At 37.7% G+C, this 26,374-nt stretch overlaps 1 protein-coding gene and 1 long non-coding RNA gene across 2 annotated transcripts; both read left to right on the plus strand.

Moving 5' to 3' along the window:
• Nucleotides 1-425: 425 nt before the first annotated feature.
• LOC147076321 (uncharacterized) lies at nt 426-3,006 on the plus strand. Its single transcript, XM_085940412.1, has 2 exons — nt 426-1,014; nt 2,984-3,006. Exons 1-2 carry the CDS (start codon nt 426-428, stop codon nt 3,004-3,006), a joined length of 612 nt encoding a protein of 203 aa, XP_085796538.1.
• Nucleotides 3,007-17,708: 14,702 nt separating this feature from the next.
• LOC147076322 (uncharacterized) lies at nt 17,709-25,770 on the plus strand. Its single transcript, XR_015069594.1, has 3 exons — nt 17,709-17,935; nt 20,434-20,538; nt 22,503-25,770. It is a non-coding gene; the product is annotated as an uncharacterized LOC147076322 (long non-coding RNA).
• Nucleotides 25,771-26,374: the final 604 nt, after the last annotated feature.

Genomic DNA, 26,374 nt, shown 5'->3' on the forward strand with positions numbered 1-26,374 from the left:
CAAGCAATAACAAGTCGAGACGTCAATATTTAAAAATGGGCGAACGGATTTTTAATTTAAAATATCTGAGAGATGTTGAGAAATACTCCTGCCTGGATAATAATTATAGGCTGCCAGAATATTTCCGTAAAGATATTGCGGAAAAAGCTTCAAATAAAGTAGGAAAGACAATGGGTTTGACAGTTCGAGATTGTGACAGATCGATGTGGAAAAACTGAAAAGTACCCGTGTGCGTGCAACCTATGAGCTGGAGCTGCAGAAGCGCTTATATGATGCTAGAACTCTCACGTCTTCCATCGACTCGGATCCCTTGGAAGGAAAATGGATATTATTCCGGGATGCTATAATGAGCTCCGCAACTAGGTACTGCATTAGGAGAGCGGCATACGCACAGACCGGACTGGTAGTCACCTCATACATGGGAGATGATTGAGAAGAGGAAGCTCCTGAAAGAATTGCGAGACAATGGTACATACGACCCACAGCGCAGCGCGGAATACCAGACAATGGACCGCGTGGTAAAGCGTTCTGCCCGCCGCGATAAGCGCCGACGCCTGGATGACCTCATTCGGGATGCGGAATCTGCTGCCTGCAAGAATAATCCAAGTGCTCTCTTCCGCATCACCAGAGCAATTTGCGGTAAGAAACGTCCAGTGGTCACTGCATTACGCAACTCTGACGGAGTGACAGTCACCGAACCTGCAAAGGTCCAGGAGCTATGGCGCCAACATTTCAGTGATGTCCTGAATCGCCCACCTCCATTGCATCCCTTCGATATTCCGTCGGAGATCCTCGCCCTCGGAATCACTACTGCATCGGGATTCTGCGAAGATCCTCCGACAACTGCTGAAGTTAAAGAGGCTGTCAAAAGACTGAAGCGCAGGAAAGCTCCTGGAGATGATGGCATCCATGCAGAATTTCTGCTCTGCGGACTGAGCGCTGTATTGCCGTCCTTGTGTGACCTTCTGCACGAGGTGTGGGAAAGGGAGCAGTGCCCCAAAGCCTGGAGGGATGGTACCGTTGTTACTCTGCACAAAAAAGGTAACCCACAAGACTGTAATAATTACAGAGGAATCACTCTCCTCAGCGTTCCCGGGAAGGTGTTGGCGCAGATTCTCCTGTACAGGATTAGAAGTCCCATGCTGGACGTTTTGCGTGCGCAGCAGAGTGGATTTGTCCCGGGGAAGTCCTGCTCAGAGCATATTTCAACTCTCCGAAGCCTTCTGCAACAGTACCAAGAGATGAATATACCTGTCGCCTGCTGCTTCGTGGACTATGAAAAGGCATTTGACAGTCCTCATCGTGAATCTCTGTGGCAAATTCTGCTAGGATATGGTGTCCCACGGAAACTGGTCGCCGTGATAAGTGCTCTCTACACCAATACAGAGTGTCGCGTGAGAGCAGCCGGAACATCCTCTGACCTCTTTGAAATCACGTCAGGAGTCAAGCAAGGATGTGTACTTGCGCCCTTTCTTTTTATCATCATGATGGATTTCATAATGCGTAAGACGGTTTGCCCCGACAGTGGGATACGCCTACATCATGATGACACAAGCGATCTATGCGAAGAAAGACTGTGCGACTTGGAGTATGCAGACGACGCAGTCGTGTTTGACTCGACGATCGAGAGGTTGGAGGTGACCGTGAACAGGCTAGCCGCGAACTCGATGCGTGTGGGTCTTCATCTGAATGCCGCTAAGACCAAATCCATGTGCAGTGCTGCTTGCATCGACGCCGACACTCCTCTGCGGGTTTCTGGTCTGCCCGTCGAGCTGGTGTCCAGATTCAAGTACTTGGGTGCCACGGTTGCCGATGATGGTGGTATTTCTAGTGAGCTTGGAATCCGCATGGGTGTGGCGGGCTCTGCGTTCAACCAACTTGGAGTCGCATGGAGGTCAAGGCTGTATTCTGTGAGGACCAAATGTCGTTTGTTTAACGCGTGCGTGCTACCTGTGCTCCTGTATGGCTGTGAGACATGGCATCTTACTAAGCTTCAAGAGTCACGGCTTTTGAGCTTTGAGAATCGATGTCTCCGCAGAATCTTAGGGGTACATTGGTACGACCGCGTTACAAATATCCGAGTTCGTGAGCAGACACAACAGCCTTCGGTGATTGAAGTTATCACGAAGAGACGATTCACGTGGCTGGGACATGTATTCCGGATGCCGCCAAAGAGTGCGGCACTTCGTACCCTTGTGGCACAGCCTCAAGGGTTCCGTCGCCGTGGCCGGCCCTCCCTCACCCTGCAGCGATGCTACAAAAGCGACCTACGTGCTGCAGGTCTGACATGGCGGGAGGCACAGGAGTTGGCGATAGACCGAGGGAAGTGGCGCCAACTTGTGCTTGCCCTATGCCCCAATGTTGGGACGTGACAGGGTGAAAGAAGAAGAAGAAGAATGATGTTGGTACCACTGTTTTACGGTGACTGGAAACTTCAAAGACCGCGCGACTAGCATGTCGCGTCTCTTCGCGACCGTTTTGAAGCTGAGAGATTCCAGTCTCGCCGTCAGCGAGCCGCCATTGAAATACATTAGCTAGATACTGGCTGGAATTTTAGTTTCAGTTCCGACGGACATAAGTTGCGCCGTGGGAGGATGGCCTATGAGTTCCATCACCAACCATTTCGACAGATTTTAGTTTCTGCGTGAGAGACGATGCCAGCGCGCCGCTCCATTGGCGAGCCAAAAGTCCGACGACAATAAATCGTCCGATTTGCTATGCCTTACTAGGTACTGATCAACGAACGAATAAAAAAGTCGAGATGTCAAAAGTCAAATAATGCGATTATCGTAATGTCTTCCGATAATCCTATAATTTAGTGTTATTTATATGTAGACTTGCATAAAATGATATAGCAGTGAAAACAACACAAGTTTTACGTTTTCTTTTATGAATTTCATAAATACAAATAAAAAAAATATTTATAAATCTCTCATTTCCTAATGTGTAAATTAATTAATAAAAATGTTTAAAACAATTACAGATTTTTTCGGTCAGAATGGTTGAGTAGGTACCTACCTATTTATCAAATCGAATTTACGTAGTGATCGACGGACGAAGTGAGTAAAATAATTCAAACATGTTTGAAATCCAAAGAACCTGTCTGCTGATTAAAAAGTACGCAGATCTGGGGTGCTCCACGCGAAAAAAATCCGAAGATCGTCTGATTTGCGTGCCAGTGGAGCGCGTGCTTTATTATATACCTAGCTTTTTTTAGGTATACATATAGCTTTATTCCAAAAATAGCTGGGCTACACCTAGTAAATATTGGATGGCAGTGAAATAATATCGGTTACTTAAATAAACCAACTTATTAACAAACTAGGTACCTATGAACTGTGTTGGATCACCAAAGACGATTAATGTTTGTCATACATTATTGTCTATTATCACGGCGACCAATTAATATTAGTCTATGACGGCGGCCAAGTACTTGTTTGACAGTTTGCTTACACGTGCTTAGCTCGACACGATTCTTTTTGAGAACGGACACTTTCAATGCGTAAAATGGACGTCAAACGCGAAGCAGTTGACTTCGAACATGATGCAGACGAGCAACATTCGTTCGATATGTCCTTACATGTAAATAACCCACAGTCAAATACTTTCATCAAACAAGAGTATGCTGATGATCCCGACCACGTTGCTGAGGTTAGTTGTCAAATGTTATTCATTATAAAAACACTTCAATCGATAATATTTGTATAAAAAAGTTATATTGTAATATTCTAAGACAGTTGTTCTCAGATGATGACACCAACGATAAACCTAAGTAAACAGGAAGCAAGTGTGTTCCCGAAAGAAATATGTGGTCACTTGGGAATTTTTCAAAGGCTGTGGAAGGAAACTTTTTAAAACTTAACCGATTATAATTACTGTATATGAGTCGCCAGCAGTAGTAGTACCTACGCTCTATTGATTTAGATAAGTTTTGAGCGGTTCGTTCTGAATTTAATCTATCAAAACGTTCTTGTGATTAAAGCTATAAAACAATGTACCTAGCACTTATTTTAATTTGTTCGCATAATTGTCTAACGACCGGTTTTGTTCGCTTTGAGAACATTATTATTAAATTTACATAACATATTATTTTATTTTTAATTCTATTATTATAAGTAGGTACCTATGAATTATCACGTGACATTGTTAATTTGGGTAGATTATATTGTTTGCACTGTGCTTGTTATTATATTTTTAATGGGTAGGTACCCCTCGTGATTACTCTTGTAGAGTACCTATCTAATGGATGTTTGAAGAATAATCAATGCAATGATTGAATTTTACCAAACAACAAATCACACATCGATTTAATGCCGAATCGCATTTTCACCGAGACCACTCGGGGTGGACCGAGCGTGAGAGTGTGGTAGGTCCGCTCGACTCGAGTTTGTATTCCTCGTCAGCACTCGCATCTGTTGCAGTTCTTTGTGCCTAGCTGCTGAAGTACTGGGCATATTAAAACCATAATGACGTATACAATTTGACAGCGCTAAAAATGTCACCATAATAAATTACAATACCAATAGAAGTGACACTGAGGTGTATTGTGTACTGGTAAATTACCTACCTATGAGATAATAGCAGACTAAACGTAGATATCCAATATGATGTCATTTTATTATTCGCATACCTATTCGCTTCCCCAGCAATTTCTTCTTTGGCGATTATCCGAAGTCGTGTTTTAAGAATGGTACCTAGTACGTCGCGACTGTAAGGTCAGTTTCAGACGGGACACCGGTGTCGCGCTTGCATATATTATTGGAGGCCTTTGTATTCGAATAAAGGGGCCTTTGTATTATGTTTATGAACGCCCCAGAGCTTATGAGTAAACGCGTGTCCGGTGCTCTTTTCCGTCGGCTGGTGCATTCTCAAGACGCCGATACACTTTTTTTTATTACCGCAGGCAGTTTTATGTTCTAATTCATAACGCAAAATTATGCGTTGACTCTGGGGCACTCATAACATAATACATGGGCCACTTTATTCGAATACAAAGGTCTCCTATATTATATACGAGCGCGACACCAGTGTCCCGTTAGAAACGGGCCTAAGACTATCCGCTCACGTGAATACTCAAAAAAGACGAGACTGAAACTCCGGTATCTAGCTAATGTATTTCAATGACGGCAAGACTGGAATCTGTCAGTTTCAAAACGTTCGCGATCGAAACTGAAGAGACGCGATTTACTCTCAGTTTGCGGTCACTTCATAAAACAGTGGTCCCAATATTAGTACATTCGATGAAAAATCATATTTCCTTACCAAAATTGGTAGCACAGAACTGAACTGAACACGAAACAACAAGCCATGACGTCAATATTCCCGTAAAGATATTACGGAGAATACTTTGAATAAGTAGGAAAGACAATAGGTTTGACAGTTTGAGGTTATGAGACTATTAGGTTTCAGTAGCACCGTGTGCGAAGCATCGGTCACTGTGCAGTTTATGAGTTCCATCACCAACCAGTTCGTCAGATTGTAGTTTCTGCGTGAGCGGATGGCCTAAGATTGCAATAAATTTCGGACAACGGCTTCCTCAAACGGTCGGTGATGCTGTAACTTCGTGTCGTCGTGGCTCCAGGAACAGTTAACTATTAATTATTATACGCATTCTAAAAATAATTATGTCACCTCGCATTCCGATGTGAAAATGCATAGTACGACGAATATATCTTGTCAGTCTAGCGTCACCTATTAATTCTCAAAAAAACCTCTAAATGAATTGTCCACTACAAACTCAAATACTTATTTTCAGGGAGTAGATTTAAACGCAGAGAATGTTGAAGACACAATAAACCAAACCGTTCACGAGGATCCTCTACCCAGTCACTGTTCTTCAAAATGCAAACCAGCAAATCAGGTATGTCCACCACAAAACTCTATGAAAATTCAACAATGCCTACTTACTGTCATAGTGATTATTAGTGATATTTTTTGACGTGTTAAAATATTATTATGTTGAAATCATTGATTATAATGTTATCAGTGAACCAATAATTTTGTAAGGTTTATATTAAAATGAGTGAAATACATGGCATATATATACAGTTTCATAGTACGCACCTAGGTACTTGTTTGAATAAAATATAACCACACTGCATCGACACCTGCATGACGTTTTGAACATTTTTATCTTTTTTACATGTCTACACTTTTCAAATCATGTCAAAATCACGTTTTTTGTTTTAAACCGTTGGCACTATGTATTCTCAATATGAATATTGTCTATTATCTATCGTTTGTAGGTTGGGTTATGTTCAAAATAGCATCTATGGATATAATATCGCAAGTCATTTTAACGTACCCACACGTAGAAACTGTTAAAATTGATTAAAATTAACATGAATAAATATTAATAATTAAAAATAATAATACAATAACGTTGCACTCTCATCAATTGACTTTAGAGAGGTGGTAATCGTTCAAAATATTGTGCAAAATGTCGAAACCATTGACTAAGTTTGTCGCCATGACAGCGTGACAGTGACGTGACATGTATCTCAATTCGATCACAACTTAAGGCCGTACATCAGTTGAGGCACGGTCTAAAAAGATCGTGGATAGGCGATGCGCGGATTACGGGTCGCGGGTGCAAATGACGCCTGTCAAACGAAATATAATTTGTCATATAAATCCAACATACTTCCATTTTAGGTTCTGTTTATTGTTCTATTAGTAACAATATTAATATATTCATTGACATGTTTTCTTTTTATAGTAAATGGGTAACTTTTTTAGTCATCTTTGCACGATTTAAGAATTAATTGGCCCGTTGCCATCACGAAGCAAAGTTACGTGTTTCCAACTCGGCGTTCTCTCACTGAATGCGAGCGAGTCCAAAATTTCGTCGCGCCTATAGTTGAAAATTATTTGCCGTTTCACTAATGTGTCACCTTAAGCCTCACCTGTTAAAGTCTACATTAGCAACAAAAAATTTCTTATAGCCATGGTATCTCAGGAATGGTCACATACTAATCTGCTGCTCGGAGATATGGAGATCGTCAACGAATATGTTTAACTCGGATTAACTAATCATCTTAAAGATGAATTCTAGACTAGCTTATTTGGTATCCCCACAGGGTTATGGGTTTATCTGTAGCCGAGTTTCGCATTCCTGCAATCTTTAGCCCCCATGCGTACATAATACATCATAAGCAAATCCGGTGGTGAATGATTAGCAATCGTCTGAAATAATATAATATATTATTTAAGTTCCATGCGTATTCATTTGTTATAACATCAACATATCCGTTTTTTTAATACATTCTTTACTATTTACTTTGATGTTATATTCCATGTTCTTTTAGTTCATTCCTGCAACTTCTGCATTGACCGACACCGCTAGTGTCGCATTGTCAAAGAAAATCTCAGAATTACAAGAGCCATATGATGAAATACAGATTGATGAACAAGACATCAAGCAAGAACTCGTGACATATTATCAAACAATTACTAATACAGACGTCGTCAGTCACACTGTTAAATGTAATCAATTGCAATCTACTGTCACAGATCCAGAATTATTAGTAGCTGTTATAAAGATTGAGAAGAAATCATTTCATTACGAAAATTTTGTATGCAGTATTTGTTTTGATTTTTTTGCATCGTTATATTTATTAAAACTTCACAAAGCAGTTCATAAAACAGCAACAACTAAAAAGATAGATAAGGGTGTAGGTCTATTAAAACCTACCAGTTACTCCAGTGTTAAATCTAATTCCAAGAACATACACAAAATGGTGCATTCTGGTGAAAACCCGTTTAAATGTGATCAATGTGAATACTCGTGTATGCAATATGTTCATCTGAAAATGCATAAAATGACTCATTCTGGTGATAAACCATCAAAAAGTGATAATAATGAATACTCATGTATTACATCTGGTGATTTAAAGATATACAAATTGATTCATTCTGCTGAAAAGCCATTTAAATGTAGCGAATGCAATTACTTATCTAAATATGAAGGTCAAATGAGGCGTCATCAGATGACTCATTCTGGTATAAAGCCATTTAAATGTGACCAATGTAATTACTCATGTATAAGCTCTGCTTATATGAAAACTCACAAAATGACTCACTCTACTGAAAAGCCATTTAAATGTGAGCATTGTGATTACTCTTGTAAACAATCTGGTAACCTGAAAATCCACAAAATGACTCATTCTGGTAAAAAGCCATTTAAATGTGACCAATGTTATTTCTCATGTGCGCAATCTTTTAATCTTAAATTACACAAAATGACACATTCTGGGGATAAACGATTTAAATGTAATCAATGTGATTACTCTTGTATACAATATAATCAGCTGAAAATACACAAAATGAGTCATTCTGGTGAAAAGCCATTACAATGTGACCAGTGTAAATACGCTTGTATATTATCTAGTAAGATGAAAAGACACAAAATGACTCATTCTGGGGAAAAGCCATTCAAATGCAGCCAATGTGATTACTCATCTAAAACATCTGATCATCTTAAATTACACAAAATGACACATTCTGGAGAAAAACCATTTAAATGCAATCAATGTGATTTCTCGTGTATACGATCTAATCAGCTGAAAAGACACAAAATGACTCATTCTGGTGAAAAGCCATTTAAATGTAATCAATGTAATTTCTCGTGTGCGCGATCTGATTATCTTAAATTACACAAAACGACACATTCTGGAAAAAAACCATTTAAATGTAATCAATGTGATTACTCGTGTATACGATCTAATCAGCTGAAAAGACACAATGCGTCGCATTAAGGTGAGAAACCATTTAAATGTAATGAGTGTAATTATTCGTGTACGCGATCTGATAAGCTTAAATCATACAAAATGTCACATTCTAGTAAAAAAAACATATAAATGTGACAAATACAATTTTTCTTGAACCAACTATTTGAAGTCGCACAAAAATTCACATCTTATATAAGTTGGCGTACACACAACTATTTCGAAAAGTATGTTAATTTGAATCGATTCATTTATTCTCAATAACATACTTAGTTCAGTAATTAATAATTATGTTTATGTAGCTTCCTAGTTATACTAAGACAACAAAGAAAATCTGCACACTTTTCTCAAATGATAACTCCAGATCAATCGTAATGAGTCATCGCGGTGCCGTATATTTATAATTATTTTGAAAGAAAAACGATAGATTTTCTTCGAACAAGGTGTATGAAGGTAGAATACTGAGGTATATAGCTTAAGACGATGTCTTTACCTACCAGAGGCACCTAGCGGAAAAATACGAAGCTTGCAATTTGAGACATTTTTTTGATAATTTACAATTTCAACTGTATTATTTAATAAATCATCATCAGCCGGGGTCAATCCACTGCTGGATGAAGGTCTCCAACTCTCTCGGTCCTGTGTAGTTCGCTGTCACGTATTTCCGCCGAACTTTACCAGTTCGTCAATCCAGTGGCTTTTATGGCGACCCTGTGGCCGTTTCCTACCCCTTGGGTACCATTGGATGACGGCATTTGTCCAGCGGCCGTCCTTTCGGCGAGCAATGTGCCCCGCCCATCTTCATTTCAGCTGTTTGGCAACGTCTATTACATCGCGTACTCTTGTCTGCTTCCTAACCCATTCGTTTCTCTTACGGTCCTCTTGCGTGATGCCCAACATGCATTTCAGATTCATGAATATATGAATCTGTAAACATTTAAAATAAAAATATGTTTTATTTTAAGTCAAAGATAAACTTACAATTGTAAAAAAATGTGAATTTGTCAAAGGACCCCATCCCTTTATTACATATATTTTATATTCATATTTATTATTAAAATTTGGTTTATTAAGTTTTATGTGCTATACTTATGATTAATTCATAGTTTTAATATTTATTTTGAAAAACATCGATTTTTGTACAAATATGAATGTGTATAACTTGAAATCCTTTTTATTTATATAAAATCTTTTTTAGGGATTGAAGCTCGAAAATTGTTCGTAAGCTGCAGTCTTAGCTCAATTAAAATAAATACGTATGACTAACAAAGTTTAATGAACAATATTTATGACTGATCTTAATAGTCTACCTCCAACCTTCGCTACTGATAGACACACAATCCGTTGTTAACCATGAATACCCAAATTATCGACTTACCAACTTTTAGCATCAACCCCACGAAGTAGTGTATTCTTGGAAAAAATAAATGGTGATCAGAACAGCTAATGTGGGTTAATATTTTTTTTATTTCTTTTTTAAGGCCGGACGTGCTCGGTGTGGGTCAAAACTATAATTGAAGTAGGAAGTAAAATGATGTTAACGCGCGTGTTTGAACATGTAGGTACCTTTTAAAAAAAAAATCTGTTAGGTACATGTTCAAACACGCGCGTTTAAATCACTACGCCATTTCTTTTGTCATTTCCCAGTAGTTAAGCTACAACATACGGCCGTAGCCATAAATTGACAAACTATAATTGAAGTAGGAAGTAAAATGATATTGACGCGCGTGTTTGAACATGTACCTAACCGACATTTTTTTTATTTTTTTTTTAAACGGTACATGTTCAAACACGCGCGTTATTATCATTTTACTCCCTACTTCAATTATAGTTTGTCAATTTATGGCTACGACCGTATGTTGTAGCTTAACCACTGGGGAATGCCAAAAGAAATGGCGTATTTCAAAAAAACACTACCTTATTCATAGGTTAATAATTATTATAAAGCAATCATTATTCTTAGGATGTTTATCACACTTGAATGGTCAAAGACATAGCTTATAATGAGTATCTTTAGAATTATCTTCAAATGTGTTAATCTTGCCCATTTTTTGAATAATAAAATGCCTAATTCTTGTCAAATTTGGGATCACAGAGATTATAAATATAATTTTTTATCGTAAATATTTCACTAAAATAATGTCGATATAAATTATACTGATAGTTTTATAAATGCGTTTAAAAATTAATAAATGTAAAAAATTTTAACACCACTGCACATTTATGTACTGAAATATGACTATATTCTATAACATTAGAGCGAGAGGTTTAAAAGAATATCTACTATTTTATGTAATAAAAATACTTTATGCAGTCATCAAATGTTTAAAATAAATATAAAGGATAAAAAGGCTTTAAAATTATATAAATAGATTATCTACAACATTAATGGTATGTCCAGGACCATGCTTTGAAAATAGAACAAAAGCTCAATTTTTACCTACGCTGAGCATGTCCCCCCTTAAATAAAAACGCCGGTTATGTTCATTTTATTATTGATAGTTTCACTGGTGTTTCCTCACATTTTTATAATGTTATTTCTGTAATAAATATCTTGTCCAATAATTATTTTTTTATTTATACAAAATTGATCCCATTTTTAAAACCCTTAATGACTAGCCCAAACCTTGGGTGAACATTGGATACAAACTCTTTGAAAGCTGTAAATATCAAAAATCTTCCGATTATTGAATATGTTATGAAAAGAATCATTAGGTATATTATATAGAAATAGGTACCTAAACTTAGTACTTAACGAAAATATCCTTCGATTAAAAAAATTAGCTCACTGGTTGGATACAAAATGTATTAAGAATCAACATACAAGGTTTAGCAGGACTGTATTGTTTTTGTCGGTTTCGCGATGTCTAGTTTACTTCTGTTGTCCTTGGACGTCACGTCCTTGATGACCAGCAATGACATGTGCAGATTTGCGAATTATATTTGAATTATAGTACATAGGTACTTACCTAGCTTGCGTGTTTTGAATGTTGTCAGGTGTATTTTTAAATGTATCTGAAACCGTGGACTCACAATATTGATTATTGTAGTAGAGATGGCATTTAAATTGGATTTAGTGTTATATATTTTGTTAGTATTGTATCCATACAACACATTTCTTAAACATTGGGGTGTTGTAAGGATGATAAAAAATACTGTATAAAAATTGGGTGTCAATTTAGCGCTGCCTAGAGGCGGCATTTTGTCTAGGGACGTCGCTGCCTTGGCCAGATGGTATCGTAGCCATGGCCTCCACACCCTGAAGCAGGGCCCCAGGCCAGGATCTTACCTACCATACATCTTACCCATTACTTACCCATCATACCTAAGATTAAATACAGTCTGGCGCTCTAACGTAACATTTTCCAAATGGTGTTCGAGGTAAAATTAAGAGTATTTAGTATATTAGCCACAGGGGTGGCGAACCTATGGCACGCGAGATGATTTTGCACGGCACGCGAATGTTTTATCTTGAAGAGAGAAAAAAACCAATAATACTTTACAAAAAAGTTTTACAAACAATAATATTATACTTACCTACATATAAATAATATTAAAAAAATGAACGACATAGTGACACGAACAAAAACGCCGACCTTCAAAAACACAGCTGAGCTGTTTCGAGTCGCGAGATAAAAATAGATTAAAGATTGCATTTAAATTACTATGGAAAAGCTACTATTAAAGATTAAATAGATTGGTAGTTATTCATGTTTAACATCTTGTTAAACTCGAACATTTATATACTTAAGTAGAAGTGTTAAGTATAAAATTATAGTGTTTTTTCGTAATAATATTTGCCCGACAGGTAATTATCGAATGAGAAAGTTTCTGCGGGACCAAATAGTTTTATTAAAACTTAGTAAAATTCTATTGGCCTAAAAAGTCCAAGAGTGGTGGAAAGGACCAGAACTTGGGTGTCAACCTTTCGTTTTGACGTTTTAAATTTAAAGACTGCCATCCCTTTATCTAGTACGCGAATACCTATTCCGATACCTCATTGGAAAGCTAAAAACTTTCCCCTTCGTTTGAACACGAAAAATTATATAAAATCAACTATTTTGCTTATGTCATCATAACTGCGCATTTAAGGGACATGTTCTAGAGGGTGTTTAAAACACCCCTATTGAGTCTTAATTTTGCGGAAATAAAGTAGAGTAAATTTAACCCGACTAAAGTAGAAGATATCTCTATTAGAAAGTTGTCAGGAACGGGAGATATACACAAATTTATCCCGTGAGAGAAAGATATAGATCTGCTATCCTTTACGGACTGTTTCTTATTAAAACTTCATCCTGAGGGTATAAAAAGGTAACACTTTTTCCCGATTATTCATTAGTTTCCACACTCTTCACCAGCGATCTTCAGCAAAGCAGCAGTCCTCACTGCAAGCTTGCGAGACATGGTTCTCAGTACATTCGCGATACGTACGTAAAGTAAGTCCCCTTCGGCGGGCGAAACGTAGCGCGAATACCACGTATCTGTCGGTAGTGACGTACGCCGCTAAACGTATCGCGAATACCACGTATCTGCCGGTAGTGACGCATGACGCGGAGTAATTTTATTTTTCATTACGCATCATACGAGGTGACGTAATCGGGATAAATTACGCGATCGGATTTGTTTTATAAAAACAAATTAATAAACTCAGTTTGTAATAATAAATTTTACAAATCATTTCAGAATTATAAAATAAATTTTTGAAACTTTATTAAGTAAACATAATTATAAAAACAAATTTTAGTAAATAAATTTGTAAACATAAAAACAAATTTTAGTAAATAAATTTGTAAACATAAAAACAAATTTTAGTAAATAAATTTGTAAACATTAACAAACCTTTTGTAAACAAGTTTGTAAACACAAATAAATATTTGTAAACATGCTGTGAACATAAATAAATTTTATAAACAACAATAAAATAAATTCTATTCTTTTTTATAAACCCAATACTGTGTGACCAAAGAATAATTTATATTTTCTTTCTTACGGGAAAATATTTCATGAAATAAAAATATCCAAAGAATACCTACGTATACATTCTCCGAGTTAGGTGTGACTTTTTGGAAACTTGTGAAAGATTTCACAGAGATCCTATAGTGAACGAATAAATAGTTTACTGACACTTTAATGAGATTTAATTACGGGAACAATGACAGTTAACTTTATTGTGAAACCGTGAACTCTAGAACCTGAATAAATTCGGTACCACACCAGCTGAGAGTTTTATTTGGGAATTCAAAAGTTGTGATACTACAAAGGAGATCCACCCTCCTAGTTCATCACTAGTCTCCTCAGTGACGGCCCGGTAGCATTAATGAGCTAGCCGTGAGCCGGGTCATGTCAATAGCCATGCGTTTTTCCTTTGGTTTTAATATATTATTATATTTACCAATCGATGCGCAGATCGCATTGTACAAAAATAGCAGGCTGAAAACGAGTCGACTGTTAAAAATAATGCAACCTGCGGCCCGCGGCGAAATTTTCACCTTAAAAAACGAACCGAAAATTTTTAACATAAAATTCTTAAAAACCTTTCTCTATCATTTTTACCATATGAAAAACTGTTTGGCACATCAGACAGTAGAAAAATATTTTTTGGGAAATTTTGGCATGCGTATGTAAAAAGGTTTGCCAACCCTGTACTATTGCATTGTCGAGTATCGACACACATCAAAAATTACATCGCATAACTGGTAGATTTTAAAACCATAATCAACGTAAAAATTTGAAGTTAGTTGCGCCGCAGGCGACTTTTTTACTATTTGGGTCAATTTGCAATGTGTGTTTATCTCACTTGTCTGGTTGACCCACAACGTCGGGCCCCTGAGTCCGGGCTCCCAGGCTAAAGCCCTGACAGCCCCCCTATCCCCTTGTGGGGGCCCTGCGTATAGTATACGCTCATCTCTTTCCGATAAGAAAGCTCACGGTAAAAATTTAATGTAATTGGTACGTACAATTTACATATACCTACAGACGTACAAACTTATCTAAAGAATGGATGGGGGAACCACTATCGAAAACTACCTAATCAAGACACGCAACTAGACAGAATCTGATATTCGAATGACGTTTCCAATATGGCGTCCATATGATAGTTCGTAGTTTCATTTTTGACCGTTATTTATATAAGTTTGTAGGAGGAGCCACAGTCGAAAACTCATTCATTCGCAGACTGGCACTCACCGCGAACAGTCACTTCAAGCTCCGATACGTTACTACAGTTACTACTGAGATTATATTATATACTCTGATAGTAATAATCAACTCGATATAAATAATTCGATACGAATTACGTTACAATAATTCGAACAAATTCGATACGAATTCCGCCACCTATCTTGAACGTCACAACGTCGCCAGCTTGCTCCGCCACCTCCGCCGATTGATTTTAATACGAAGCCGCCACCTTCGTTGAAATAATTCCGCCACCTCCGCCGACCCAGCCCGCCACCTTTGGATGCCAACGCCATTACGATCGCCCATCCAGAGGACATTGATGCGAGTTCCGCCACCTTTCTCGAACGCCATAACGCCGCCATCTTGCTCCGCCTCCACTACCGATTGATTTCAATACGAAGCTATCACCTTCATTGAAATAACCCTGCCACCTTCGCCACTTTTGGACGCTGTATCGCCGTTATCATCGCCGATCTGGAGGACATCTGGTGAATATCTGCCGCCATTGATGGTCTTTTTCAAGATAATTATCGACAGCCGACCGAACTAGAACTTCTCTGAAGCCTTCATAACGACGAATAGAGCAGACACATTCAGATATTGTTACCGATATTGCGCTGTAGTTCGATAAGCGGGTCAAGATGAGCAAGATCCCCTCGCTTACCGGGTTACTGAACCCGGACTCACATGCGCCGATTGATGACAACTTTAAATCCGACCTGACGCAAATCCATGGGCTGAAGAGGAAGCTGAGAGCGGCAGATTTTGCCTACATCTACGGCTTTCTCTGCATCGCTTATGGGGTCCCGCCTCACGAGTCACTGCCAGATCTCCAAAAACAAAAGGATAAGCCAGAGAAAAAAAAGAAACCAAAATCAAACATGCAGAGAGTCTTGGAGGAAATTGAGGCCATCAAACTAGTCACCTCTGATCACGCCGACACGGAGGACGACGCTGACTATGAGGACCTAGACATAGATGACTCAGACTACTTCAACGACGAATCACAGACCACGGATGCTGACAAACCCGCTCAGGCCCCTGCTGAGGCTACCGCCAAAGCCCCGGCCTCAGGCGGCCCTTCAACATCCGCCGCCAAAACCACGACCAGCTCCGAAAAGATGGACACCACTCCTGCGGTGCCATCAATTCCCAGCACTAGTAAAGACATACCAAAAACATACGCAGCTGCAGCCAAATCAGATGCAGCTGCAGCCAAGACCAAGAGGAGTGAGGACGAAGAATACTATAAAAGACTAAAAGCCGTCAACGATCGCTTCGATCGAGAAGAAGACGAAGAAAAAGAAAGAAGAAAGATCAGGAGAGCTAGCAAACGCCTAGCTACCGAAAGCCCCGATCTCAAAATTGCAAAAAAACCAGCAAAACAGACACCGAAAAATCCAGACATGCCAAGCCTCAAAACGGCAGAACCAACAAACGATAAAAAAACAGACAGATCGAAAAAAACTCCGCCTATCATCCTACACGATAAAAAAGTATTTAGGAATACAATGACCAAGCTGAAAGACGCCGGTGTCACTATTTCTAATGCAAAAAATATCAAGGTAGGAATCCTACTCACCCTGCCAGATTCAGACTCCTACAGGCTAGCAGTACGGATCCTGGACGCAGACAAGACTGAGTACCATTCATATAACCTCCATGAGGAAAAACCGCTAAAGATAGTGATCAGAGGTATCCCTGAAGAGACGACTGCCGAAGAAATTCGCAGTGAACTCATTACACTGGGATACCCGATCAAGAACGCCTTCAGGATGACCCAAGGGAGCCAGAAGAAACAGATCCCGCTGATTCTCCTCGACGTCGAGAAGAGCGGCGACGCCAAGAATATCTTCAAGCTCACCTCCATCTTCGGATTATCCATCCAGGTGGAGCCGCTGCGCAGAAGAACGGCGGATGGACAGTGTCATCGCTGCCAGGGCTTTGCCCACTCCGCCTCCTGCTGCCACGCAACTCCAATGTGCGTCCGATGTGCCGGCGAACACCTCACCTCGGACTGCAAGAAGAAAAATACGACCGATCCCGCCAAATGCGCCAACTGTGGTGGCCCACACCCGGCCAACTACAGAGGTTGCCCAAGGCACCCCAAACACGCCAGATATGCGTTTACAAACGCCGACAAGCAATTTCAACAACAGCCCAGACAACGCGAAGAACCGCAAAACACATTCAGACCAGCTTGGATGAATACCACCACCAGAAACTCGGAGCCAGACCAAATCAATGAAGCGCTGATGGCGCTCAAGAACGCCATCGATATCGCCAACGAACTCATGAATAGACTAACCAGCAAAAGGACCTAGATCCAGACCAAGATAGAGAGAAACGAACGAGCGCCGACAAGAGTGAAGAAAGAAGAAAGAAGAAAAAGAAACACTATTTTAATTCAAACCAACAAGCCATGATGCAGATATTACAGAAAAACCCGCAAGGGAGGAGACTTCCATCACACGCCATCATACAGATGAAAGGGATATGGGGCTTGCCCCGGTGCCCTACACGCCAAACATACCACAACAACAACAGTCGAAAACTATTCAATCAAGACTCGCAACTGGACATAATCTGACATTAGAATAACGTCTTCAAAATGGCGTTAATATGGTAGTTTGTGCTTCCATTTTTGACCGTTCTTATCGATAAGTGTGCAGGACCGTAACCATATTTTTGCGGAAATATTATAATTTCTTGGACCGCGTACTACGTAATTCGGTGATAAAAATGGCAACACTGATATATAAATCCAATGCAGTGATTTTGGCTATGGCAAAGTGAGTGGCTATTGTCACGGTTGCCAAATATGGATACGCATTTTGAGACAACACCCTGTCAAAATTTTGTTATATTATTATTATATGCTTAAAATGGACGTAAAACAAGAACCATGTGATGTAGAATCTGACGCAGAAGACCAACACTGGTTTAATGTGCCAATAATACAACCAAACAGTCCGTACGATAATATTAACATAAAGGATGAAGGTGGTAACGTCAGTTGTACCTTTAAGGTCAGTAATTAACTTTCCGAATAGGGATAATTCATTAGGTTACAATATGTAAATTGTACGTAAAACATTTCACAGTGGCACAGTTCGCGTATTATAAGGTCTCCAATTTTATTAGATTCAATATGAACATTAATCCGTATTTTAATAGCTGATTTTGGCAAAATTCATGAATTCAAGAATGAAAATTTCCTAACCTAACCTAACAAATCGTCTCTGTTCTGGCAGAACACACTAACTGGAGAATACTAGTTTTGAGTAATTTAACTTTGAAGTTGTTAAGTAATATGTTTGAAATGGTCTATCATGTGACTTTATTAAGTAATCGTAAAAAGGATGACTTTAAAATAAAGACTGTTTATTTATTAAGAAGGTTTCCAGACGGTAATGTTTGAAATAAGGAACATTTTGGTATAACTAACTCAATATGTCATTTTTCGAATTAGTGTCTTCTGCCAGAACAGTGACGAAGTAATCCAGTATATCAACTATTTTCAACATTTGTTTGCTGCTTCCTGTAAAGTGTAAACCGACAAGAACCGTGTTTTATTTAGACATGAATTTTATGTCAGTACTACTATACGACCCAAAGAGGTTGACGGTCTTTAATATACGACCATACAACATTTCAAGTGTGATACGGCGAACTGCATACATACAATGTTCCTGATAGGACTTATTTATTATTGAACATTTCGTAGAACTGCTTTAATCACAAATCTAAACAAAAACCGAATTATGGCAAACATACATGTAAGTATAGTTTTATCAAAGTGTTGGAAGAAATCCATCTTCTATAGAGCGTTTCTGGAAATTCGTACGTATACAGTTGGCCGTATTACAGTTCACCGTGAGATGTTCTATCGGAAATAGATGGCCATATAGTATTGATTTAAAATCATGTCTAAATATGTACCTAATAAAAAACACCGTTATACAAAGAATCATTGGTACCTAGGTAAGTAAATTTAAGTCAAGAAGCTCGTAGTATGGATCGCGCAACCAGAGTTGAGGCGAATACTCACACAGACGCATTCAAAAAAAGAACAGCTTGTAAAAGACTGTAATTTTCATAAATCCACCAATACACACAATCTTCCGTATCTGTGTCGCACCAACTCTGGTTGCGCGACCTATACCTACCTATCAAATATTTGATAATAATGACAGCATTTTACCTATATATAGGTACATTAGATACCAGTCTATATCAAATTAATGTTTTTATTTAATCTAATAAAATTGGAACCAGGGAACTCAGAGATAATGGGAACTGAAATACCTAACGGGTAAGGAGTAGCAGGAAGAACCCGGCATAAACTTAAACACTTGTCTAGAATACAGAATATATTGAATACTTACAACTGTTCTCGGTTCATGCATTGACGCTCATTTAATATTGGTGTTTTACACACATTATTGCACGTGCATAATTCGTGTTTCATTTTCGTTGGACACTCACACATTCAAAACCATTCGAAACCAAGTCTCGTGGTTTCGAACATGGAATTAAAACCTCGTATTTCACAACCAGTTCATCGATTGGAGAGGTGTTTAAAATATTGTTTTTATTACGTTTTTTCCTTCCTCACAATATTATTCTCAAAGAGACTTACCAGTTTTTAATAGTAAGGTGACGATATGTATTAACTTATTTAATCAATCTAATATAATTATTATACAATAATAACCAATTAATGTGATACTTGGGCTTGTTTCAATGAATTTTAAATTTGTGTATGAGTCAGAGTATGGACCTAATAGGTTGAGCAAGTAGCTGACATCCATTTCTCGTAAAAACAAAATTTGTTAACCCATTGCAGACAGAATTAATTTTTCAGGATCACTTAAAAAGGCACACTAATTACTAAAATTGATATAACTCATGTATTATTCATTCAATTCAAATAAATATTTTAAGTATTTCTAGGTAAGTATTGAATTTGTCTATTAAGTCTTTACATTTTAAGTTAACTTTGTGTATAAGTGGAATGAAAAAGTCCATGATAGAAGTAAATAATAAAAGGAAGATATTATACTAAAACTGGAACTAAATATAATATTCTTCAAGATATTTAGAAGATGGAGGGCCATTTTATGTTTATTACTATCTCAAACACCTCATACCTAGCGAACTGATCAATATTTTGACAAATTTAAATAAAAATATATTTTATAAATCAAATATTTCTTAAAAAATATATTGGACTGTATATAACTAACATCATAAAATTATAGCTACAGATATTATTAAGTAATTTCAACCTTTAAAAAAATCAGAAAATGTTTTAAATTTTGATTTTCATCATGTCCTGCATCCTGTAACACCGGCGCCAAATTGGCGCCGATAGGGCGCGTTGGGTACAAAACCTCCACTCTGTGGAGGCCCATATGATCTTATTGTGATCGGAAATTGTGGATGGTCGGTCACGTATTGTGTTCTTTGTTTGCAGAAGTCTTTAACAGACTCATTCAATATTAAACCTGAGACTAATTTACAGGAGGCAAACTTGGAAGACGAATTCGTCGAAGACACGAAACTGCCAATAAGCAGTGAAAATAGACAACCCAGTTGCTCTTATTCAGAATGGCGACCAGTAAATCAAGTACGTAAAAAAAGGCTTCTTGGTGTACCGAACAAGCACAAGGTCGCTTAATTGTACGCAGTCCTGCGCGATAATATTAAATATAGTAGTGGCGTAAATTTGAGATTGAGGATACTCTTGAAGGAGAATGGGACAACTGGGCGCCAGTACACTTAGGCACCGCACTGTCTTTCATAAATATACGTTCGATATTCGATACGATTTCATAAAGAAAGTAGACAAGGAATTTTAATCAGTTTATATCTTAGTAGTTTTAATTCATTTTGCTCTTCACATAAGGTTTTTTTTATTTTGGATTGAAAATTATCATACCTGAGGCATTATATAAAAATAAAAGAACTCTCCTCGTTGGAACTTACACATATGCACAATTAAATTATGATTTACGTGTGCATATTTAAATTCTTACCAAGTATTAAATAATAATTTAAATATATTTTTTAAAGTACCTATAATTAACGTGCGTCTATCTATTTTCGAATTTCATTTGATTGCATTGCGCCCAGTTGTCCCAGCGCCGAATCGTCCTAGACCCGTTTTTCTCAATCGAAAAAGCAATTTATTATCTATCTATCAAGGGTCCGAGTCGAAAATAAATAATTTGAGGTAAGTACATTTGAAAGCTAAACCTGAATCATAACAATAATAATATGTAGACTTTATAAGAAAATGTAGCTATATTCAATTATTATTCCGTCTTTTTTCAGCCAATAAATCAACATTTCATGATAACATAAAACATTCTTTCAACCATGTCCGATCCTAATAGGATCATATGGGCCTCCACATAGTAGAGGTTTGTATTGACAGATTTTGTTTTTTTACGAGAAATGGATGTCAGCTACTTGCTCAACCTATTAGATCCATACCCTGACACACAAATTGAAAAACAATATGTGTACTTGCCAGCTCCAGGATTCGAACCTGGGACATACGGCGTTATAGTCCAACGCTTAAGCCGCGCGGCCACCGTGGGCGTTTACAGAAAACATATAAATAGCATAATGGCTATATATATTATTATATAAAATATTTTTACATAATTGCATGACAATAGCTAATCTGTTCTCATTACCACGGTTTTTACTTAATTATTTTTATTTCATAGCATAGCTATTTTATGTGAATATCACACCCACGATGGCCGTGCGGCTTAAGCGTCGGCGTATAACGTCGTAGGCCCCAGGTTCGAATCCTGGGTCTGGCATGTAGGTACACATATTGTTATTCAATTTGTGTACGAGTCAGAACATGGACCTAATAGGTTGAGCAAGTGGCTAACATCTATTTCTCGTAAAAACAAAATCTGTTTAAACAAACTCTGTGGAGGCCCATATGATCTTATTAGGATCGGAAATGGCTAATATATATCATGGAATGTTTTCTGTTCATCTACAGCATCCATTGACCGCACGCCACTGATTCGAAAACGAACTAACTACTTTTTTAAGTTTTTATTGATAAGTACCTACTGATTTTTACAACGTTTTTATCAGGTCGTATTCTTATTTGTCCGGTGATTGTTTATCCAGTACAAATCTTGCAATCGATTTTTAACTAACTTCCCGACTAAGACCCAGGCATTTGAAACTTTTAGAATATATCAGAACACGATGCCAATGCATGTTTTAACACTTTTAGCCATCTTTAAGTAGAATTGAATTCATTTTCAGTTAATTCTGTTTTGTATGAAAAGTTATTTCGGAAGAAATCCGAAATCCAATCCACTATTATTGGTTGCTTGGGGTCTGGGGTCCTAGCAACTAAATTATTAGTATATACGTGCGTTACTATGGAAATCAATATGAAATGTCAAAATGACATTTCAGTATTATTTCTATCAAGTACAATTTTTTTTGATCGTTTAAGCTAGTCAAGTGAAGTTTATATGATTCAACAGAAAATTTAAAAACGTATATAAAAAGTTGTTTTTATCTTGTAATTATTTCACTTTCTGTTTTCAGACAAATGCCGCACATCATGAAATAAACGCAATTGAGCCTTTCGTGGGTATTTACAATGTTGAAATTGAAATTAAGGAACATGTATTCAAAAAGGAAATTAATCTTGAATCCGATAAAGAAGTATGTTTGAAGTTAAATAGATCATTGTTTTATCGGAGAAATTTTGTTTGCAATGTTTGCTTTGCTTTTTTTTCAAGAAAACAATTTTTAAACGACCACAAATTTTGGCATGAATCTTCCAAAACTGGCCACAGTAAAATGAAATATAAGATAAAACAGATTGCATCTAGTAAATACAGGACATCGCGCTTGAATAGTAGGAAAATTGTTCACGAAGTTGAAAAGTTGTTTAAATGCGAAATATGCGACTACAAATGCACACGAAACAGTACTTTAAAAATACATTCAATGGTTCATAGTGGTGAAAAACCCTTGAAGTGTGATTCGTGCGATTATCGCTGTAAACGATCGTTTGAATTAAAGAAACATAAAATGGTCCACAGTGGCGAAAGGCCTTTTAAATGCAATGAATGTAATTACAGCTCTATACAATCAGGTGAATTAAAAAAACATAAAATGTTTCATACTGGTGAAAAGCCCTACATTTGTGATGAGTGCGATTATCGATGTATACGTTCATGTGACCTAAAAAAACATAAAATGGTCCATAGTGGTGAAAGACCGTATAGCTGTGACGAATGCAATTATCGTTGTAAGCAATTGTGCGAATTGAAGAAACATAAAATGATACATAACGGAGAAAAACCATTAAAATGTGATGAATGTAATTTCAGCTGTATACAAGCTATCAATTTGAAAAACCACAAAATGGTTCATAGTGGTGAAAAACCATTCAAGTGTAATTTTTGTAATTACAAATGCAACCGTTCCGGCAACCTGAAAAAACACATAATTACTCACACTACTAAAGGACATTGTGCCCCACTAAAAACAGTGTAATCTATGTGATTACTTATATACATAATAAGATAGACTATGTAATATATTATTCTTTGGTGTTTGGTAGTATTAGAGTTGTGATAAGTTATTGCCCACTGAAAAAGGAAGCCGATACATTACACGACTGGTCCTACTTTTCGCCCCTCCCGCTGTCTATGGATGACCTGTCATTGTTTATAGAGTGCTCATACTGACGCGTCTGTCGTGTTCACTTGTCGGAGTATTCTTAGTTTCAGATTATTTTAACATATTATTTAATATATTTAACACATATCATCTGATTTAGTGGGTATATGTTATTAATAATTGCAAGTGATGATCAAAGTAAGTAAACTTCTTCTGTGTATAATAATATCATAATACACTAGGACGTTTGCGAATGTGACAGTCGATTCTAAACGACAATAACTAATAACTTATTTATACTCTTCAGTCATAGAATACCAAACTCTGCTTGCAAGTACATTATCAATAAATAGTATGGCAGTGGACCACTCGTTGCTTGTGCAAAAAGTTATGCTGAGGTTTTATTAAACATTAAATAGTAACTATTTACTTTACCACTTACTTAATTTGAATTAAAACAGTTTATGGGATTATCTGAGTATCCTTCCTCACTCATATAGTCATCTGGCAAAAAGTTTTGCTTAAAGACAAGTGAACGATTTAGTCGACCAGAAAAAGGCATGTCTGGAACAACTGCTGAAGATATCCTAGGATCTAAATGAAAGACAGCACATATACTTGTTACTGCACGAGGTTCAGATCAGCAAGAAGCTGTCTCAGAGAGCTTCAAAAGAATAATTGTATCAGACAATAGGCAGAGTGGCCAAGTAAATGAATTCATTACAAAACGGATACCATCTACCACAAGCCTTACAAATAGTTAGAGAAGGCTGCTCAAGATTTCCACAGTACCCATTCCATAAGTGTGATCACGGCCTATTATTGCGTGGATCAATTCCTTGTCAGTTCCACGTAACCTGTTCTTCTTCTTATTGTGTCATCCCCTAGTAGAGGTCGGCCACCATTAAGGCGATCTTATCTTTGTCGTCTGCTACTTGGGACAGTTCAGTGGAGCTGCACTCGTACCAATCGCGGAGGTTCTTAAGCCACGAAATGCGGCGCCGTCCTCTGCTACGCTTCCCATTGATCTTTCCTTGAATGACAAGTTGGGGAATGCTGTATTTTTGTCCTCTCATAATGTGGCCGAGGTACTGTAGTTTCCTGGTTTTGATACTACGTAGAACTTCTCGGTCCTTCCCCATTCGATTGAGAACTTCAACATTTGTCACTTGGTCAGTCCAAGAAATTATGAGGATCCGTCTATATAGCCACATCTCGAAAGTTTCAAGTCTCCGTGACATCTCTTGGTTTAGCGTCCATACTTCCATACCACAGAAAAGAATTGAGAGAACATAACAACGTACCATACGTAGTCCCAGACCTAGGTTAAGATCTCGATTGCTAAGGAGGCGTCTCATTTTGAGAAAGGCGCTCCTTGCGATCTCAATTCTAGTTTTTATTTCCTGAGACTGGTCCCATTTCTCATTGACCCATGTACCTAAATGATTATAATGGGTCACACGTTCGATTGGTTCTCTGTTAATGACAAAAACCTGTTATATGTTTCTAATGTTTTTATTTTTCAACGAAAATGTTTTACTAATTTATTTTTTTACTATCACTATTGTGATTTTCTTTATACAGCACGATTCTTGGTCACGCAATCAATAGTTAACTACAAAACTATATTTTTATTTAACTCAACTATGTAGACACAATATATTAAATTGTTGATTGCATTATATATTTAACTATGTATATATTGTGGCATTAAGCATAACGCCTAACAATCACAAAAGAAGCAAATGGATAAGGAAGCAAACAAGAGTACGCGATCTGATAGAAGTCGCTAAGCAGATGAAATGGCAATGGGTTGGAATATCGCTCGGCGAGTAGACAACCGCTGGAGAAATACCGTCATACAGAGGTACCTACCAAAGGACCTACAGAGACACCCGAAAACCCGCTGGATAGATGACCTCATAAAATTCGATGGGTGTACAATATGTCGGCAACGAACTAGAGACCGAGACGAGTGGAAAGAGCTAGGGAAAGCCTTCAGCCAGCAGTGGATCGAACCCCGCTGATGATAATAATAATAATATAATTGTTATTGGGTATTTAAATTAACATCACAATCTTAGTCAAGTAACTAATATAAGTACCAAAATCATGTATTATGTTCTGTTAATGTCCTTATGTTAATATGCATTATTATAAAAATAAATTTGACCTTACCTACTGTTTACATAGTATTGATTTACCAATTGTAATGCCCTTAAAAAAAATTTTTTTTGACCATGTCCGATCCTAATAGGATCATATAGGCCTCCACAGAGTAGAGGTTTGTATTAACAGCTGATATTGTTTTTTACGAGAAATGGATGTCAGCCACTTACTCAACCTATTAGGTCCATACTCTGACTCACACACAAATTTAAAATCAATATGTGTACTTGCCAGACCCAGGATTTGAACCTGGGACCCATGGCGTGATAGTCCAACGCTTAAGCCGCGCGGCCACCGTGGGTGTGGCCCTGAAATAGGTTTATAGTAACATGGTTTTAACCGTTAACAATAGCGAGATCTAGACATCCCGTATCTAGTGAATGTTGCTCCATTATGATAACGAGCTCTTTTTGCGAGGTGGTATCTTCCATGATGTGCACCACCAGGTACCTATTTAAAGCTGTCGACACTATCAATGTTTTGCCCGTTACTAATCATGGGGATCTAAAGCATGACAGGACGGTGCGGTGCTATGGGCAAATCGTTGGTTTTCAAACTGAGAGACGATAAATTGTTAGGTAGGTAAGTACCTACCTATTAATAAATACTAAATTAGA

This window comes from Rhyacophila brunnea, unplaced genomic scaffold, assembly GCF_057557595.1.
Source record: "Rhyacophila brunnea isolate RB1 unplaced genomic scaffold, BYU_Rbru_1.0 scaffold_13, whole genome shotgun sequence".
Classification (NCBI taxonomy): Eukaryota; Metazoa; Arthropoda; class Insecta; order Trichoptera; family Rhyacophilidae; genus Rhyacophila; species Rhyacophila brunnea.

Bases quoted from the DNA above. Each gene is read 5' to 3' on its own strand.
- LOC147076321 (XM_085940412.1), top strand. From the start codon at position 426: ATGATTGAGAAGAGGAAGCTCCTGAAAGAATTGCGAGACAATGGTACA. The intron at 1,015-2,983 runs GTACCGTTGTTA...AAACAATTACAG, and splicing joins CCCCAAAGCCTGGAGGGATG to ATTTTTTCGGTCAGAATGGT.